The sequence below is a fragment of the Sitophilus oryzae genome, unplaced genomic scaffold (assembly GCF_002938485.1).
Source record: "Sitophilus oryzae breed Bouriz unplaced genomic scaffold, Soryzae_2.0 scaffold_213_pilon_pilon, whole genome shotgun sequence".
NCBI classification, from domain to species: Eukaryota; Metazoa; Arthropoda; class Insecta; order Coleoptera; family Curculionidae; genus Sitophilus; species Sitophilus oryzae.
In genome coordinates, this window is record NW_022146767.1 from 11,857 (window position 1) to 32,690 (window position 20,834).

The window sequence follows — 20,834 nt, forward strand, 5'->3', positions numbered from 1 at the left end:
CTGCCGTTCGCAGTGGTAGTTGTTTAAAAAACGCTACAATACTCTACATTTGTCAGTTGGTATGTTTTGTTTTAAAATATGCCTCCGATACGCTCTAGTGCTAACCACTTGTATTGCACATATGAAGCCCTCGGTTTCTCCCATGAGGTTAATGTTTGTAAGGAATTGTATAGATCCACTTTTATCAATTCCTTCTGCCTGGCTTTTGTTGGCATACCTTCCATGCAGAGTCTTTCCTCGAAGTTCCCTCAGCTGTTCCTGAACCGATGGGACTTCCGTTGGGATATGGGAAGCCAGGTTCAAGGAAGAGTAGCCTCGGTCAATCTCGCATATTGCTCGATGAAGGTAAGTATCCCTTTGCATAAAATAGGTGGTTATTATTAATTTTGATTAACGTCGTATTTTTGCTGTTGTTAGAGTATCCCATTTTCCGATAACTATTATTATCACCCTTTCCGTATCATTTAGCATTTAAGATTACGATGTACTTTCGGGTTGCTCTCAGGGGTCGGGTAAAGCGGGTGTGTGACCGAAGGAAATATATATTATATTTCAGAAATCTGCCTAAAATGTAGCCCGGTCCTGTCGTGTTAGATTAGATTAGATTCTTAGAGGTGGCTTTCGGCCTGATCCACTGCGACCTTCTCAGATCTATTGTGGTCCTCTTCTGATCCTTAGATTACATTCTCCAGTCCTATCCTTTTCGCAAAGTTTAGCAACTTGGAGACTGAACCCTCCATGTAGGTCCTTGGCAATGGCCTATCATTGCCTATTACCGGGAACCGCACATTTGCCAGGCCGTCACACCGACATAAAATGTGTTCTGACGTTTCTTCTTCAGATTGGCAGAACCTACACATAGCTTCGTCTGTCAATCCCATCAGCTTTAGATGCCTATTTAGCTTACAATGCCCTGTTAGTAGACCTACTACAGCTTTGACTGTCGTGTTAAGTCACATCTAAAATTCCAAGCACACATGCTTTGATTAACGCTTGATTAAGGCTTGCAGAGCTTCAGAATTTGCCATAAAATATCGAGCAATTTGTGACAAAACCACATAAATTATATATCACTGTAATCAACAAAACTTCAATCTATTTCCGTATTGCTACGGAATTTTAAATTATGTCTTTATTTTCAAGAAAATTTAGTCCAAACATAAGAAATATTTTGTTGATTATTTGACCATCAAAATCTTAAAAACAAAGAAGTTGTTTAAAAATGTGCTACAATACGGATATAGTATAATCCTTTATCTTTAATTTCCTTCTTCATTTTTGTAAAAATACCTAGCCAGTTTTACGTCAAACATTAAATGCCGAACCCTTATTTTGCTACTTTTTCGGACTAATGAAATGGGCCCTTAACTAAATAAATGTTGTGCTCATTTAACATTTTAAAACAGCATAAAATATGACGTTAATTAAAATTCTCTCAATAACAATCTATCAAAGAATAAAAACTTTGAATTAAATTACCATAGACACGCTTTTAAATGTTTAGTACTATATTTTCATGTTTTTTAAAAAAAATAATGAAGAATGCATTTTCTCAAAATGTCAATAATACATTTTTTTTTCTCTTGTAAAGACAATCCGGGGATACACTGTATAGTTATGAATATATCTGTATGTTGAAAAGTTCCCACACATATCAGGGACCCTGTATAATAAAATTGGTCCTTAACAATTTTTAAAAGTCTTATTATTATTATTTAATTTATTCAGATATAATAAGACATTCAGAAAGAAGCTAACCAAATTATATCTCTTCCTGTATTTATCATTATTTTATTTCATTAATTTACGTCAATAATCGTTTATCAAAAGGTTTGTTCCAACCCGCCGCAGAACCGTCACCGAACGATCACGTTCATGTGCAGTAATTCAAACGTGTTTCAACCGAGATTTGACGGTTATCGGACGATCCTATTTGCGATCCTATCGTTTAGTTACAATTTTAGAACTGTAATTTCGGTACATGGTCCAAATTGAGAACTGTTTGGGTTAACTTGCGCATTAAAGCATATTGGCAGGGATTATCGATTTTTAACAGCTGATTCTGGTCCGGCGTCCGGTTGATGCATCTGTCTTGGTTATTTTTTACGAATTCGAATACGTGTGCGTTATACTTTTGCTTATGGGTTTCTGTGGAGTAAATCGTTCGGAAATTTTAATTCATTTTTTATTTATAAAATAATGTACAAAGATTCTACCAGTGCAATGAAATAACATGAAACTACGCATATCAGGATCATAAAAGAGAAGATAAGTAAGTGAGTAGTGAGTATACAGTTAAAACAACACTTACCAACACTTTGCCAACACTTACTGGATTCTGATTCTCCATTTCAAGAATAGTAATTATTATTATTGCAAATTGCTAACAAAAATAATAGGGTTATGTTATGAAATTCTAAACAAAAACAAAAAACCGATCGATACACGTACGCTTGACACTTTTGACAGTCCCGAAAACAACCCACAAAGCGTTCCAACGTTGATACTTTTTGCACCGTCACGAAACTATTCGAAGTCCGCGCATGCTAACAAAGTGCAAGAAAACCGATTCGAGTACGATTTCGAAACGATCCCGAAATGCTGGTTGGAACAAACCTAAAGTAGAGGTTATTTTTTTAACAACCCATTTACTCTAAAAACAAGGTACAAAAAAATGGTATTTAGTAGATCGTTTTTTATAATATCTAGGCCCAAGCTGGTAAATTCTTTGACATGTTTTGTTCAAATTTAGTAGGTATTTGCTTGGCCTGTGCGAAACTGTGACTTATTTATAACAATTTCCATTCGGTAAGTTAACATTTTGGTATCATGGCTTTTACTTTGATTCCCGATATTTTAATTGTTGTTAATCTCATAATCTTTATACAGGGTGTTTCACAAAACATGTGCCAAAAAATGTCTATATCTATGTGGCGGATTCATCTCTCCAAAAAAATCCTTTATGGGTATTTCTCCACTGCACTGCAAGAAAAATCTACAAAATAAAATAGTTATTCTTTGTAAACACTTCTGCGTTAAACCTAAACGGATGCTGCTTGTCAGAAGTTGTGTTTACAGTAATAAAAATTTGCCTAACAAAGAAAAAAATGCTTAACGTTTCGAATTTAAAATATTTAAATTGAACTATTCAAGAACACTTTACTTTTTAAAACAGATACGTCTACAAGAAATCGTTGACGTTCTGTTAAAATGACATTATATTAAGTTAAACTCATAGATAAAAGAAAATAATCTACTATTAAGATAGATATGAAACTTAATAGTAAAATTTTGGGTCAAAGCGCCCCTCCGTGTTTTTAGTGGAGACTACGTTTAACCCAGCGCCTTCGCCTTTTCTGCTGTAAATGTTTTTTATGTTTATATTTGAATTCAAAGGATTTATTTTTAAAGTTACATAAGAATATATATATTTTACAATTTATTTTTTATTTATTTTACAGAGTTTCATGTAAATGATCGTAAGTCGACTGGCTGTCTAATGAATAGACCGAGATTTATAGATTTTAAAGCGAACGAAAAAAAAATCAAACAACGAATACATACCATATATTTTTCTTTTATCTAAGATACATACCTTATCGTCTTTTGGAAACACGTACATTTTTGCAGTTTTGTTAGTTTCTTTGCAAGATGCAACACAACAAGAAAACACCATTTTTACAGTTAATAAATAATAAAACTATTTCTGACTATGATATTTAAAATTTAGATAGATAGAAAATTAAAAACAAACGATTATTTGCAAACGCAGACCCAAATTCAATAAAAATCAAAATTTTTCCTGCAAAAATCAGGCTTTTTTCACTGAAAAGGTATTTTTTGATTTATCAGCAGTCATTGTCAAGTTGACAATAGACAGGGTGTTTTCGAATTAGGCTAAAAAAATTATGGTGTGATTCCTCATGTGTTCTTAAAACAATTTTTATATAACCATTGGGTCTAAAGTACTTCCTTTCTGATCTACAGGGTGTTAAAAATTTAAAAAATCGATTTTTTGCTTAACATAAATGGTACACCACTGCTTTTTAAAAAAAAAACATTTTTTCTTGACTGGCCATCCTTTTTCAACAAAATTGATCTTTTGAGTTTTTCTTGTTCATCAAACGGTTGTCAAGAAAAAAATAAATATACTTATTAAGAGCCCGACTTAATTCGTTTTCTAACGATTTTTTATATTTTAGATTAATTAGGAAACACCCTGTATATGCATATCACAGGCAACCAAATAAACTAGTAACCTCTAAAAATTATTTTTCCTACCACTAGCGACATACCGTGTTTTTAGTGTGTACTAAATTATTTTATCAAAATTTCAGCATATAAGTTTCCAGGCAATGGTTAAACTTCAAAATTAACAATTACTACCTGATAACAATTACTTAATAAGGTAAAACCAAAAAGCCCAAACTTTCTGTATGATTATTTTTAAATTTTACGTATGTTATGTTTATTTATGTTATGTTCTGTTTTGTTTTTTTCTTGCAGTGCAGTGGCGAAATACCCATAAAGGATTTTTTTGGATAAAACGTGCCATCTCTCGTGGGGCCTAAAAATAAGATTTATTTTTCATATCAACATAGGTCCGATTCTGCTTTGTTTCTTAGCTGCAGAGTGTTAAAATCTTAATATCCATTCGATTTATGATACTTTTCTTCCAAGTACTTTGAGCGTTTCGAATGAAATTTTGAGGGTTAAAGTTATTATAAATACGACATATTTTAAGGCTAAAAAAGTGTCGCTATATTCACCAGGGACGTGCATATGGGTTATCACTGGAATACTTTTCTGAAAAAGCATGTTTTTTTTCTCTCGTTAGCGAAATATTGTAAGCTGTTTAATGTCGATTAAAAGTTGTGTCTTGATATTTTGTCGATTTCGGCCTCCTTGATGAGATAAACGCAATTTTATTAATTTGCCTTGACCCAAGTCTAATAGCAACCTTTAAAAAAATTATTATCATTAACTTGAGTAAGTTTTAAATAAGTACTTACTCATCCTCAGCAAAAAATATAAAAAAAAGTTCCTATACAGATGGGTCTGGAAAGGCATAGTTTTAGAGTTACAGGATGTCAATTCATTTTCTTTACTTCCAATGACAGGTTTCTGCCTAATAGACCATATTTAAAAAAAACACTACCATAGCTCTGCGAAATAGAAAAGTATTTTTTCAAGGAACGCTTATCAGGAAGATTCCTATTTGGATATCTTTGAGCATAGGCTCTTGAGGCTAAGAAGCAAGAGGCCACAAAATAAAATCACTAGTAACATATCCATTCGTTCCGCCAGCAGATACTGCTTTATTTTTCTTGATAAAATGATGAATAATGAAGTTTAATAAGTATTAAACTATTGTAGCTAAATTTAAGTAAACTGTTATAAATCTAAATAATAATGTCCATAAACTAATGTCGATTTTGAAAAGAGTTACTAACTTCAACTAGAAAATTGCCTTTATCTAATCAAAAATCGCTTTTTATTCAAAATCTGAGATAGATAGGTATAGGAAACCCTAATATAGTTTGAAAGAGCATTTGAATCTGCTTCGATTTGTATTAAAAAATACAGGGTGTTCTATTTGAAATAACGAAGTTTTTATGTAAAATATATATTTAAAATAGACCAGCAATTTTTGATACCCCTGTATACATTAAACAAAGCAATCAAAGTTTTCAGTAAAGTTTATTTCTCTGGTGTATAAGTCAGGACAGGAATTAGTTCTGAAAAGAAATGTACAGGGTGGGTCAAATTCGACGCTTTTAAATGGAGACACCCTTTTCTATAGGAGATGGACAAAAACTAATATCGGTGTCCGGAGCTCAATTTTAATCAAAAACATGATGGTGAAAACCGCATATCGATATCTGTAACCGTTTCGGGGTTACGGGGTGTTTTTCAAAAATATGCATTTTTAACAAATCGCTGTAACTTTTTTGCTATGAAAAATTTTGTATTTTTATGAAAACATTTCCAAAGCAACTTTTTACGTAGAATTTAATGGTTTAAGTATATTTTTTTTTTAAATTAATAATTTAAGAGTTATCAACAGAATAATTGATTTTTTATTTGGGACACCCTCTATATTTTTAATTAACTGAAAAGAATTTAAAATTACCTTTCCAAAAATATAGCACACTTGATATTTTCTTATAATCCCCTTCGAAATACAGAATTTTTAAAAGTTTGTCACTTTTAACTAGTAGGCTTTGGACTCCTTATTGATGATATGTCCTTAATGGAACTCGAAAACATATTTTTCCAGCAAGACGGCGCACCGCCTCTAAACGCTGAAGTTATCAGCAAATTTTTGCAGCCAATTTCAAGAATAATTGAATAGCTAACCAAGATCCCAGCCGTTGGCCGTCGAGGCCGCATGACTTATTGCCCATGAATCTAATCCTATGGATATATTTGCGGAAGAATAAAGGTTCCTTATTCTTCCATATAATATAAACAAGAATTAGAAATACTTAGCAGTTATGAGAGGGTATCTTTCACCCCCACTGAGTTAATGAATTCCGCGAGAATTGTTCAAAAACTGCCCCGTCTATCCATAACAGAAGACGGTCGATATGTCGAACACCTGTAGCCAAATATCATGTCTTGGTTTGCTAGTCAAATCAAATCATCATATTTTTATTGTTATTAGATATAGTTTAAATGTGTTGATGTTGGTTAAATATATTTTAAATTGTTAGAAAATTCTGCATCTCTTATAGCAAATATTATTTTCGTTTTAATTGATGCTCATAGCTAGATTTTTTTTTGAATTACAGCCGGTGCCGTTCAAAGCCTACTTATTTAAAACGGGCAAGTTTTTATATACTCTATATCTCGAAGAGGAATCGAGCACAATATCAAGTGTGTTATATTTTTGGAAAGGTGATTTTAAATTCTTTTCGATAAATTAAAAATATACAGGGTGTCCCATATAAAAAATCAATTTTTCTGTTGATAATTCTTAAATTATTAATTTTAAAAAAATTATACTTAAACCATCATATTCTATGTAAAAAGATGCTTCGGAAATGTTTTCACAAAAATACAAAATTTTCCATAGCAAAAAAGTTACAGCGATTTGTTAAAAATGCATATTTTTGAAAAACACCTCGTTAACTCCGGAACGGTAACAGATATCGATATGCGGTTTTTACCACCATGTTTTTGATAAAAATTGAGCTCCAGACACCGATATTAGTTTTTGTCTAGCTCCTATAGAAAAGGGTGTTTCCATATAAAAGCGTCGAATTTGACCCACCCTGTACAGGGTGTAAATAATCTATTCTAATGTAGCATGAATTTTTAAATATCCTTAAATATCTCAAAAACCAAAGATTTTAAACATATTTAACCCTTTTAATAAATGCCTTATCTTTTGCCCAAGAATTCAAATATGAAATAAAATACCGGGTGTTCCATAAGAAATAATATAACTTTGGTATGGATCTTAGTTCTGAAACACCCTGTACATTTCAAAATAATTTTAAATTGTGTATATTCCCTCCCCACATATACCCATAAATATTTTGTTTCAACATCTTTCCGTTTTCGTATAATCAACCGAGGCGAATGAGGTGCGCGACCCTGTATAACATTTATAATTATTTTTCGATTTATTATCTGTTATATCTGTGATAGAAATATTTTTATAGTTTTCTAGGACACTTTTTTATAACTTTTGCAGCTATTTTTTGATTTACTTTGTTTTCCCTCGTATAACTTACAGACAAAAATTTTCATTTTTAATTTAGAGAAAGACTCTAAAAACTGAAATAATTTAGCTAAAAACTAGATACTTAAAAATCATCAAAATCGGCCCACCAGAACCAAATATACAGGGTGGCGCCTCTCATCCGCCGCAGAAGCTCCAAGGAGAACGGTAGTTTATATCGAACTGAAATTTTGGCAGCATATGTAGGTTAATTGAAAGCATTTTATAAAAATATATGGAATTACACAGGTTGTCCCCAAAAAAAGTTACACATCAAAGTTGTGTTTTTTCCAATGGAACACCCTATATATTAATTGATTTTCGGATTCTAGGAAAAAAAGGTGAGTTTTATTAAAGAAGCATATACCTAAAATCTAAGGATTTTGACATATTTCCCATTTTGTGAAAATGAAGAGTAAATTTTAAATTTCGATAACAGCTACCTAAATTTTAGTTGACCTTGTATAACATTATATTTAATTACAGTAACCATTGTATATTAAACCAAATTAAAATTTGACCCGAAAAGTTATACAGGGTGAGAGAAAATTTATATGGAAAATTTCTCAGTCGCTTTTAAAAACAAGTTACTCCTTTATTTTAAACGGAACACCCAGTATATTTTTCCGGTGTTCAATTAGAAATTTATATAACCTCAAAATATTATTAAACCTGCCTACACCTCAGACAAAGATTTTCCTAGATATTTTAATTTTTACGATTTTGAGCCTGTATTATTTAAAAAAATCTAGGTGGCTGTGTGATATACCTTTTGTTAATTTAACAAAAATTGAAGATTGTAGAGTAAGTAAAACAGTAGTTTAAAACATATTTTAATTATTATAGAATTAAAACTAAATATAAACGTAAAATTATGTAACAAAAATTAGCTAAATGAAATCAAATCCTCAAAATGCTTCCTTTCCTGTTAACTGCATAAAATGATGTCTTTTCAAAAGGATCTTTTCATTTTAAAAGGCATTTATGTGGAGTTCTACCTCGAAAAGCAGCTACAATAATTTCTCTCATGATTTCGAAAATAGTTGGTCGAGTTTTGTAAACACTGACTGTCTTTAACATATCCATTAAAAAAACCCAGATTAGATAAAATCAGGAGCTTTTAAGTTTTCTATTACTGCATTCAGTTTGCATTTTCGGCAAATTCCTGAGAATTTTGTTTTAACTGACACAAATTGATTACTAGTTGTTAAAGTTGGACTAATTTGACAGCTATGTTGAAGTAACGTCAAACATATCACCAAAAACCTAGATTTTATCAAATAATAAAGAACTACTCAAATCAAATCATGTAAATGAAAATATCTAGGAATATCTTTGTTTGAGGGGTAGACAACCTTAATAGTATTTTGAAGAGACATGAATTCTCCATTGAATATCGGAATAATATACTGGGTGTTGTTTAAATAAAAATAAAAGAATAACATGCTTTTAAAGCCAATGTTCAATATTAATTTTGTCTCACCCTGTATAAGTTTTTGGAACAAGTTTTAATTTGATTTAAAGTGCAATAGTTAATTTAACTACATATTAAGCTATACCGGGTAAATTCCAATTTAGGTAGTTTTTATTGTAATTTAAAAAAATATGTTAAAAACCTTACATTTTAGTCATATGTGTTATTACTCTTATAAAACTCACCTTTATTTTTCTTCCAGAATCCGAAAATGAATTAATACATAGGGTGTTCCATTACAAAAAACACAACTTTGATATGTAATTTTTTTGGGACACCCTGTAGAACTGTCTATATTTTTAAAAAGTGCTCTGAATTAACCTACATATGCTCACGAAATTTTATTTCAATACAAACTGTCGTTCTCCTTAGAGCCTCCGCGACGTATGAGAGGCGCCACCCTGTATTAATGCGCCCGTTTTTCGTGCCGACGAGTGTATTGCGGTTTCCGAAATACCAATGCTAATACTTGGAATTTGTATCACCCTGTATAATTTCTTTTTATTCCGTTATTAGACCACTAGATCCAGATGGGAAATTGCTGTCAGTCAATCCAGGCATACTGCTACAATGTCGTTAAAACATATCGTGAAGAGTGTGGTCCTCTAACTATTTCGTACATGGTACCGGTATTAAGAGAGGGTCACGACAATAAGGGACCCATACCGGTTATTCCTGTTCAAAACGCCAATGAGATAAAGCCAATAATTTACAAAGACTATTATGAAATTGACCAGTTCTTAGCGTTTCCTTTGGCCATATTTGAGTCCTATGATAACCGGAGCATAGCAATGGCGTTAAGTTTTGATGATCCAGTTTATGAAACGTGCGTATTGGTAAAAGAGGGTGAGTCTTAAAAAGTAATACATGAAAGATGAAAGGCATGGGCACGTTAGGCGTTTATGGAAAACCGGTGATAGAATTTTTTTGAAAAATTTGGATTTTTGTATAAAGGCACCTGCTCCATCTGTATAAATTATTTTCAGCATTACAGTTGAATTAACTTGCCGCTTCATATTAACCGTTAAGTACTCACGTGTGATTTACAGACGTAAGTACCCGCGAGGCGCCTGAGAGGCGCCAGGGCAAATAATTACTATCTGAACTCCTCAATTAAGAAAAATGCTGTTGTTTTCCTCCATTTAGAGGCATCTATTATACATATATGTTACTGTATATGTCCGAAATGCGGTAAAACCTAGGATAAGCGCGCTAAACCTACGATTTACCAAAAACATGTGGTAAAAGCCCGAAAACTATTTATTTTACTTCAATTTCAGACATTTGCCGGACCCAAACAGTAAATCGTAGAGGATTTACCACACCGCATTGGTAAAAGTACGAATAAGCAAGTGGTAGTAAAAACCAACCAACCTCACCAATAATATAACCACCTAACCAATGCATTAACACGCCCCAAATAACCAGGCTAACCAATGCATTAACACCCTCCAAATAACCACCTAACCAATGCATTAACACTCCCCAAATAACCACCTAACCAATGCATTAACACTCCCCAAATAACCAGGCTAACCATACATACATACTGCCATTACTCGCTGACGAGTATTTGACACGCATCAGAAGATGGTCACGCAAGGCGTTTTCTTTCATGAGCTTTTCTGTGACTGAAAAGCCCAATACGTGATGTTATTTGTCTACCGCACTCCGGACATTCAAAAATCTCATTGCTTTGCTGCCTCTTAACTTTTTGGTTCTCGCTGTTAAGTGAGTTTACAATTCTTCTCCATTGAGTTCTATTGTGAGCTGCTACTTCCCACTCATTCTGCACATTAATTCCCTTTAAGTTTTCGTGGAAAATGTCCTTGTACCTTTTGAGTTGTCCACCTGGCCTCCTCTTACCGTCTACAAGCTCACCGTAAAGCAGTGATTTTGGTATGCGGTTTTCTTGCATTCTGCATACGTGACCAGCCCATCTTAGTCGGGATTTTGTAACCATGACTTCAATACTCTCGCAGTTAGCTTTTTCAAGAACCGATACGTTTGAGACGTAATGGAACCATTTGATTCTTAAGAGTTGTCTAAGGTGTCTCTGTTGCAACTTGTCCATCCGCCAACTACAGGAAAAAGTAAAAGAACAGCAGTCTAAACTTTATGTTGCCTTCATCGACCTAACAAAAGCCTTCGACTCTGTGAACAGAGATGCACTTTGGGCAATTCTGAAAAAGTTCGGAGTACCCAACAAATTTCTTACAGTGTGTAAAAGCATCCATAACAACAACCAGTCAAGAGTGTCACATCATGGATCACTAAGCGATCCCTTCCTGACAAATACAGGAGTTAGGCAGGGATGTGTCTTAGCGCCTCTCCTATTCAACATATTCATGGCAGCGCTCTCCATTATAGTGGACAGCAAACTGCAGGAGAGAGGATTGGGCATTAGATACAGATATGATGGCTGTCTGTTCAACATAAACAGACTCAGGGCAAAAACACGTACAAAATTCATCACAGAACTTCAATACGTTGACGATTGCGCTCTAGTTGGAAAAACTGTACAGCAATTAGAAGAAATGTTAAACACATATACCTGGGCATACGAGGCTTTGGGCCTTAAGCTAAACATCGACAAAACTAAAATCATGTGCACTCCCCCGGAAGATCACAACAATGCTATAAAAATCGGAGAAGAACTACTAGAATATGTAGCGGAATTCAATTATCTCGGCAGTTTGATTTCGGAAAAGGCCAATATCGACTCTGAAATTCAGCACAGGATTAGCAGCGCTTCAAGAGCATTCTGGAAATTAAAAGACAGGGTTTTTTACACCCATGACCTGAGCACAAAAACGAAACTTGCAGTGTACCGAGCAATAATAATCCCCACCATGTTATATGGGAGCGAAACCTGGATGCCGTACCGCCGACACATGAACGCATTAAACAAGTTGCAACCAGGCTAACCAATGCATTAACACCCTCCAAATAACCAGGCTAACCAATATATTAACAACACCCTCCAAATAACCAGGCTAACCTAATTAGTTAATGCTTTTGGTAAATCCTAGGTTTAGCGCGCTTATCCTAGGTTTTACCGCATTTCGGACATTTACAGTAACAAATAGACTGATACGTTACAAAAATCGATATCGTGAAACGATAATGGTTAAAATTTCAGTGCCTAAGTAAACAAAAACAGAGATGTCTTTGTATATCGACATCCTTAATTTGTCGATATTGTTGCTATAGAAAAATAATTCGTACTTTTACCAATGCGATGTGGTAAATCCTAAGATTTACTGTTTGGGTGGATTTACTAAAATACACAAGATTTACTGTTTGGGTCCGGTAAAAGTCCGAAATGGAAGCAAAATAAAGTTTTCGAACTTTTACCACTTGATTTTGGTAAATCCTAGATTTAGCGCGCTTATCCTAGGTTTTACCGCATTTGGGACATTTACAGTGACATATACAGGGTGGTCCAAACTGTATTCAGCAGCATATTCTGCAGATAAAAATAAGTAAAAAAGTGCGCAAAAATGTATGTCCTAAAATGCTTAGTTTCGGAAATACACGGTGTAGAAGTTTCATTTTTATTTCAATTTTTTCTCTGGAAGTTTTTTGACATGAGAAATTTGATTTTGATGTCAATATGACTCCTACTAGTAGAGGGCGCCACCTACATATTTTTTAACTGGTTTAAAGAGTAATAACTTTTCGTCCGTACCTGTATAAAACTACTGAGTAAAAAAATACACATTTGCGACGTTTTTTACGTGAAGAAGGTCTCTTGGTAAAAATCTCTACGAGTAATGGTTTCCAAGATATTTGGAATCGAAATTATCAATACCTGTCATTGACATAAATTAAACCTGTTGACTAAATATAGTTATTAGACTGAAATCATAAATTTCAAAAGTTTTTGTGCCAAAAGTTCAACAGAAACTGTTTTATCATTATTTTTTGCAGAAAAATTTATGATTAATTTAAAAAAAATTCCCAAATTTACTGTTTCAGTGAAATAACTATGTACTCAACGTGTTTATTTTTCGTCAATAATGACATGTATTGTCTATTTCCATTTTAAATATCTTAAGAACGGTTGCTCGTAGCGATTTTTTCAAAGGGATATTTTTTACGTAAAAAGTCACAGAGATGTAAATTTTTTCCGCTCGGTAGTTTTATACAGGTACGAACAAAAAGTTATTACGCTTCAAAACAGTTAAAATACATGTAGGTGGCGCCCTCTACTAGTAGGAGTCATATTGACACCAAAATCAAATCTCGCATGTCAAAAAACTCCCAGACACCAATTATTTTCAACCAAATATTGACGTTACTTCAGAAATTATTTAGAAAAAATCGAAATAAAAATGAAACTTCTACACCCTGTATCTCTGAAAGTAAGCATTTTAGGACATACATTTATACGAACTTTTTTACTTATTTTTATCTGCAGAATATGCCGCCGAAGTTTCCGGAATACAGTTTGGACCACCCTGTCGGATGGCCAACTAAGAATTGAAGCCGGCTGTATCTCAGAAACTACTTACCGTATAACTTTGGGAAAAAAATTATAATAAGTAAATCGACCGAGAGAAATCGCTGGAAATTATTTTCAAGTTCGAAAAATGAAATGTTTCTCTAATAACCAATCAGAAAACAGGGGTTTTCTGAAAAATATGCAGGTGTTTTAAAAGGTATTTTAAATATTACTATTGTAATCATCGAGAAATTTGTAATTTTTTTGATACATAGTATTTTGCTCTATCTCATAAAATAAAGTGGTGGGGTTAAATTTGCTTTTATTAAAATAAGGATAACTCTGGTTTAGGTTACGCGATTTAAACAAACTAGGCCTCGTTTCAAAGAGATTTTCTTCCTTAATGATCTCCAGTATAAATTTTGTTTCCACAATTTTTTCGTGGTAGCTAGAGGGCGCTGTTTGACATCATAACAGATATTGCGCTTTTGCGTAAAAATTTTAAATAGGAGGCTATATTTCCCTTTACACAGTTAAATAGAGCATAAAATTTCCAAAATATCAGCGCAAACCTCAACTTTCTATCTTCTTTCTAACCGGAGATATTAAGAGAACAAATCATGTTAGGCTGCCGCTTAGCATTATATGGTCTAAAATTTATAGTAGTAGGCTAGGAAACAAAAAGAGGTAAATTGGTTACGTCAAAATATCAAAACATATATTTTAATTTCATTTTAATACCATTTAATTACTATTTATCCATGTTCGTTCTTGATTCGACCCCATAAATTAAAACCCAGGCATATTGAATCCGATGACCCAGCTGGCCATGGAAATATGCCGCTCTAGCGTCTCTATCTACTAAAGTAGGTGGTATCAAAGAAGCCCCACACATTCATAGCAAAATAAGCGGTTCCACTGCCTCAACTACACTAAATGCATCCATGCTGGTGAAATTGCATTTGTTGCAATTTCATCATGATAAAATTGGCAATTCATTTCTAAGAAATTATGGATAGTTCATTTCATTCAGATAATTAAAAAAGTCCAATCATTCGCCATTCTAGAATACCTGCGCAAACATTTACCGACCAACGGTCTTGGTGCTAAACTACTTGCATCAAGGGTAGATTTGGACCAGTAGTGCATATTGTTAAGATTCGCACCTTCGTTCGGTGCTATATGAAAAGTGACCCAAACGACATAAACTTTATAATATAATAATAAATAACACAAACAACAGGTAAAACACGAAAACAAGTGAAATCAAGGACGAACTTGGATTAATAACTAAATGACGTTACATGAAATAAACCACTAGTTTTCGGCCATACGAAATTCGGCCATTTTCTGTTAAAAGCAATATGGCGGCACTAAATTCCTAGAAATTTTAACAAAATTATTGATTGTCCGACTTTCGGACATTTTAATCTAAGAACTACTTAAGGTACTCGCACACTTGTACACTTTTGTGGCGCAAGTTCTTCTGGCGCCATTATAAAATTGCTCGATCTGTTCACACGGGAGGCAAAATTGAGCCGAAAATTGCTACATAAATGAATTGCGCAACCTAAAAATGTCAAGACATTTTTTAGAGTTGCAGGGCTACTCACACATAATGGCCACTTTTTATGGCGAAACTCTATTAAAAAGTTGCTCTATAGACTTTGATTCATTTTCTTGGTGTCTACGTGACATATTGTATTGCTTTTTTTAATGTCACAGTGGTGCATTATATTTTGATAATGTATTCTGATGAACAAATAAAAGCTGCTGCCCTCTTAGGTCTTATATTGCTGCGAAGACGACAAAATAGAAGACGCAGGTATCGTAAAAAAAGGACAATTTGGGTTCGAAAATGGATTCAGAATCGTTCCCGATATGGAGCAACAAATACTTTGTTAAAAGAATTAAGAGAAGGCGACGAGGCATTCTATAAAAATTTCTTGCGGTTGTCCAGTAACGATTTTGATTACTTATTAGAAAAAATAACCCCGTTAATACAAAAAAAGGATACATTTATGAGGAAAGCGATAACACTTGCTGAGCGCCTTGTCGTAACATTAAGATATTTAGCAACAGGTAAGTACTACTGTATTATAATAACCAAAAGATGAAAAAAAAATCATTTTTTTTTATTTAGTAAAAGTCTGTGCCCTCAGAAAAAAAATCATTTTAGGTGATAGCTTCCAGTCCCTTATGTATTTGTTTCGAATACCAACAAATACTCTGTCGCAAATAATTCCAGAGGTATGCAAAGCAATATACGATGTATTAAAGGATGACTATTTAAAGGTATAAAATGCTTATTTTTATTGATGAAAATAGTACAGAAATCAAGTAGGCATTTAATTTAACAAATTGTTATCAGTGGTGAGATTCGCATCGGAAAAATTCTGCGTAAGCAGCACTGTATATGTCGGTGCATTATCATAAAATTTATCGCCGGAAGACACACTATTTTCTGGCTGTAAATTTTCTACTAGTAAAGGAGAATCATTCGACAAGTTAGGTGAAAGCAGTGGTGTTGCAGATGCAGATGACTGTTTTTTATATTTTCTTGCAGCATGTGCTGCTGTATTGGCCTCCAAAATCGCTTTTAGAATTGAACTTTTTAGAGTAAACTGTACATCTTCCACGTCTTTTAGCAGCCTTAGTTCATTTGCTACATGATCGCCAAATGTTGAATATTCATCTGTAACACGCTGTGGTGCATTTAGCACTTGAAGGCAATGGCCAATCGTTGCCTCTTCTTGAGCATCAACGTTACATTGCTGATCAGTTTTTCCTCTTTTCCTTTTTAAAGATCTTTGCTGAGAATGATTAGGCTTTTGAGAACATGAGGGCGAAGGCAAATTTAACTGCGATAGCGGTTGACTATGAATTTCCCCAGGATCATCATTTTCTGCATCTTTGTTACTTATATCGTCTTCCATATTCGTAATTCCAGCGTCGCCGACGTCATGAGTCTGGTCGTCATTTGTAGCACTCACTCTCATTTTCTGAAAATTAATGATCTTAATTAAAATACGTGTAATATCATCTATGTTAAAATCTAATTGTTATTTTTTATAAAATATTTTTAAGGCATGATTATAACTTCAAGTATTTTAAACCGAGTTCCCAAGTATTAATTTATATTCAATTTTAGATGCCAAACACTGAAGCTGAATGGACAAAAATAGCAGATGATTTCAATACCAAATGGAATTTTCCTAACTGTCTTGGGTCGCTAGACGGAAAACACATAAATATTAAAGCACCACCGAATAGTGGCAGTTTGTATTTTAATTACAAGGGTGCTCATAGTATTGTTCTTATGGCTTTAGCCGACGCCAATTACAAATTTACCTATATCAATGTTGGTTCACCAGGACGTGACTCAGATGGTGGAGTTTACAGCAACTGTTCACTTGCAGATGCGGTTACAAATAACTTACTGAATATACCAAATGAACGACCCTTACCGGGACGAAGTACTGCAGTACCATTTGTTTTCGTAGCAGATGATGCGTTTGCATTACAGCCGCATATTATGAAACCGTTTGCTTTTAGAAATCAGAGCATACAAGAAAGGATATTTAACTATCGTTTGTCACGTGCGAGAAGAATTATTGAGAACGTTTTTGGAATATGTTCTGCTCGATTTCGAATTTTAAGAAGAAGTGTGGAACTAGTTCCAAAAAAGATGAAAATAATTGTGTGTGCAATCGCTGCCCTTCATAATTTTATTATGTCACGTAAAGAATCAGCAAACATGTATGCACCTCAAGGAACTTTTGACGTGGAGAATGAAGATGGTACAATAATAAGAGGTAATTGGCGGAACGAAGAAAATAGCCAGCATTTCGTACCCTTAGAAAGAATACCAAGAGGTATAAGCCTAGAGGCAAAAAATGTACGCGATGAATATAAAAATTATTTTTGTCGGGAAGGGGAAGTTCCATGGCAAAGAAACTACATTTAAATATAACAAGATAATTCCATACAAAATGAAGCCCTTTTAAATTTCATAAAACTTGTTAATTTGTTACCAGTCCGATCAGAATTCAATAATGTTTAACTGCCTGCATAGTTATGTATACAATACCCTTTACTATACCCTTTATTTCAAGACATTCCAGGATAATGTAGGACATGCTTTATATTTAAAAGAAAGTAATACAAAAAATGTTTACTTACCATGGAATCAATCGTTTCATTTGCTGAACTGTGTTGAAACATAAATTGTAAAGCATTATAAAACTCCCATTTAGTCTTATAGCGATCAGTTGTACTGTCTCCGCTTTTAAACTTTTTCATTTTAGAACGTTCGTTCGTGTACTGTGTTCGTAAACTGTGTATTTTCTTTTTAACATCCTCAGAAGATATTTTTAATTCAGAAGCAATGTTACATACTGCCTTCTCTCTTTTTAATCTGTCTTTAAAATCAGCTAATGTCACATTCCATAAGCACTGATTATCTTCTATTAAACTTATTAAATGTAAAGTGTCCTCCGACTTCCACTTGCTTTTATTGTAACTTGACATACTTCTTGATATTATTATTAAAATCTACTTCGACTCAATGAAAAACTTCTAACCTCAAACAACAAACAACACATTAAAGTTGCACAAGTAGTAATATTGCGACATATCATATAACCAACATGTCGGTGTATTTATATGTTGCGCAATATTATTTCTTTTGACTGTTCACACATTGCAATTTCTGAAGTGTAAGCAAGATGAAAAAATGTAGTACAGTTTTGATTGTTGCGCAATTTTTGAAGTTGCAACGATAGTCTCACATTTAAATTTAGGAATGGCGACATTTTTTAGATTGCGCAATACAAAAAGTGTACAAGTGTGCGAGTACCTTTACGTATAATTAATCAAGAAATTCGTAAAAATGATATGGATGGATGATAATGTTACATAAATACAAATAATTAATGATGACGTCATTTTTTTTAAGAAAACGCCCGAAATTCGGATGCATGAAAACTGAACTTATACGTTTTGTTATTTTGACGTAACCAATTTACCTTTTTTTGTTTTCTAGCCTACTACTACAATTTTTAGACAATATAATCCTAAGCGGCAACCTAACATGATTTGTTCTCTTAATATCTCCGGTTAGAGAGAAGATAGAAAGTTGCGGTTTGCGCTGATATTTTGGAAATTTTGTGCTCTATTTAAGTGTGCAAAGAGAAGTATAGCCTCCTATTTAAATTTTTTATGCAAAAGCGCAATATCTATTATGATGTCAACAGCGCCCTATAGCTACCACGAAAGAAATTGTGGAAACATAATTTATACTGGAGATCATTAAGGAAGAAAAGCTCTTTTAAACCAGCCCTAGTTTGTTTAAATCGCATAACCTAAATCAGAGTTATCCATATTTTAATAAATGCAAGTTTAACCTTTTCCCACCACTTTATTTTATGAGATACTTTATAACAAAATACTTTATATCAAAAAATTACAATTTTCTCGATGATTACAATAGTAATATTTAAAATACCTGTTCACCTGCATATTTCGGCTAGATTGGCTATTAGAGAAACGCCCCCTAGCGGGCATTTTTCGAACTTGAAAATAATTTCCAGCGATTTATCTTGGTCGATTTACTTAATAGAATTTTTTTCCCAAAGTTATACGATAAGTAGTTTCTGAGATACAGCCGGCGTCCATTCTTAGTTGGCCACCCGGTATATCTACATTCCGAATTACATCTCCCTAGTTCAAATAGGGCCCGAGTTACGACGCTTCAAGACCTATACCATTTTTGAAGCTTCGCGATGTTGGCGTGACGTTTCGCGTAACGCTAGTTCGTGTGTCGCGTCCTTGAATTTTTACTCCCATCGCGCGTAAAGAAGTTTCACTTCAAAAATGTGCCGATTTCAAACGTTTCATTCATTCAACCGATTTTACAGCTTTATTCTTTATACTTTTAGGATTGGTATACGTTAGAGACGACGGTTGTGGGCCAGTGCTTAGTAAGGTAAATATGAAAACGAGAGCAAACGTAAGAGTGGTACCTCTCTATCGACATATGAAACGTATTAACCAAATGACGGACGTCATAAGCACTGTCGCTATTGCTTCTGAATTACAACGACAGAAATACCAAGAAGAGGAGAAAGAATCTCTTTTGAAGCGTCTGAGGCAAATTGAAGAGGAAAATTGAAAGCGGTTGATTGACAAAGTAATCCTTGTGGTGAAATTAAAACGGCGTCACAGAAGGCCTAGAAATGATAGGTCAGTTCTAGTTTACAGCTCTCTTCAGAACCTATAAGTAATTAATAAACGTTCATTGACCCAGTGTGAGTAGTGAGTACATTATAAATAAACATCTTCTAATGAGTGAATAAAGAGACTAATCTAACTATCTTTTAAAAGAAATTATTTCAAAAGAAGAAAGGAAAAAAAAAAGAAAGAAAAAAAAAGAAAAAAATTTGGAATATATTTTTTTAAAAGAGATATTCATTTATACATTAATAAATAATTGGTTTCCATTACCGTAGATGTTGGTTCCTGGTATGTGTAATAATTTTCAATTAGTAGAAAAACTTTAGAAACTATTAACTTTTTCCACTAGTAATTATAATTGAAAACGCTAGTAAGTATAATTGAATTTATTCCACTAATTTCGAGGTTCTGAATGAAGAATTCGAGTAAAAAGAATAAAAAATAAATAAAAAAAACTATACTGACGATCAGAAGCCAACTGACATGTCATCGACAGATATTGTATAGGGTAAATAGGTATTATTATTGTGTAGGGTGGTCCGAACTGTATTCCTGAAACTTCGGCAGCTTATTCTGCAGATAAAAATAAGTAAAAAAGTTCGTATAAATGTATGTTCTAAAATGCTTAGTTTCAGAAATACAGGGTGTTGAAGTTTTATTTTTACCCGTATAACCAAACAGTATAGAACCTCTATCGAGCCTATATTAAAATCTTTAGTCGATAAAGGCAGCCGTTATTCTTTTGGTACAGCGACGATACGTGTTTGAATACAGTCTAGCCTGTACTGAATAAAGTTGGCCTGTATTGATACTTTACCGCCACTATACATTCTGGATTTAGATTGAATAAAGTTAATTTTTGTCGATTCGTTATCGTACCGATATACATGCTGACGGCGCGGCGTCCTTTACACAATATGTATTAAAATCTATATCCTATAGAAAGTTTT

At 33.5% G+C, this 20,834-nt stretch overlaps 3 protein-coding genes across 4 annotated transcripts; 2 read left to right on the plus strand and 1 right to left on the minus strand.

The window, feature by feature from the left end:
* The first annotated feature begins 2,720 nt into the window (after positions 1-2,720).
* LOC115884214 lies at positions 2,721-20,423 on the plus strand. The gene is made up of 3 exons (XM_030902717.1): positions 2,721-2,808; positions 9,720-10,049; positions 19,590-20,423. The coding sequence occupies exons 2-3, from the start codon at positions 9,734-9,736 to the stop codon at positions 19,820-19,822; spliced, it is 549 nt and encodes a 182-aa protein (XP_030758577.1). The 5' UTR covers positions 2,721-2,808; positions 9,720-9,733; the 3' UTR covers positions 19,823-20,423.
* On the plus strand, positions 15,098-17,839 carry LOC115884212 (putative nuclease HARBI1). 2 transcript variants are annotated; one of them, XM_030902714.1, is made up of 3 exons: positions 15,098-15,732; positions 15,794-15,945; positions 16,802-17,839. In XM_030902714.1, the coding sequence occupies exons 1-3, from the start codon at positions 15,396-15,398 to the stop codon at positions 17,615-17,617; spliced, it is 1,305 nt and encodes a 434-aa protein (XP_030758574.1). In that variant the 5' UTR covers positions 15,098-15,395; the 3' UTR covers positions 17,618-17,839. The 2 variants fall into 2 exon arrangements, with proteins under 2 accessions (XP_030758574.1, XP_030758575.1); XM_030902715.1 differs by having other exon boundaries at positions 15,101-15,732; positions 15,830-15,945.
* Positions 15,944-18,196, minus strand: LOC115884213. The gene is made up of 2 exons (XM_030902716.1): positions 17,833-18,196; positions 15,944-16,652 (listed from the first exon to the last, which is right to left on the minus strand). The coding sequence occupies exons 1-2, from the start codon at positions 18,178-18,180 to the stop codon at positions 15,999-16,001; spliced, it is 1,002 nt and encodes a 333-aa protein (XP_030758576.1). The 5' UTR covers positions 18,181-18,196; the 3' UTR covers positions 15,944-15,998.
* Positions 20,424-20,834: the final 411 nt, after the last annotated feature.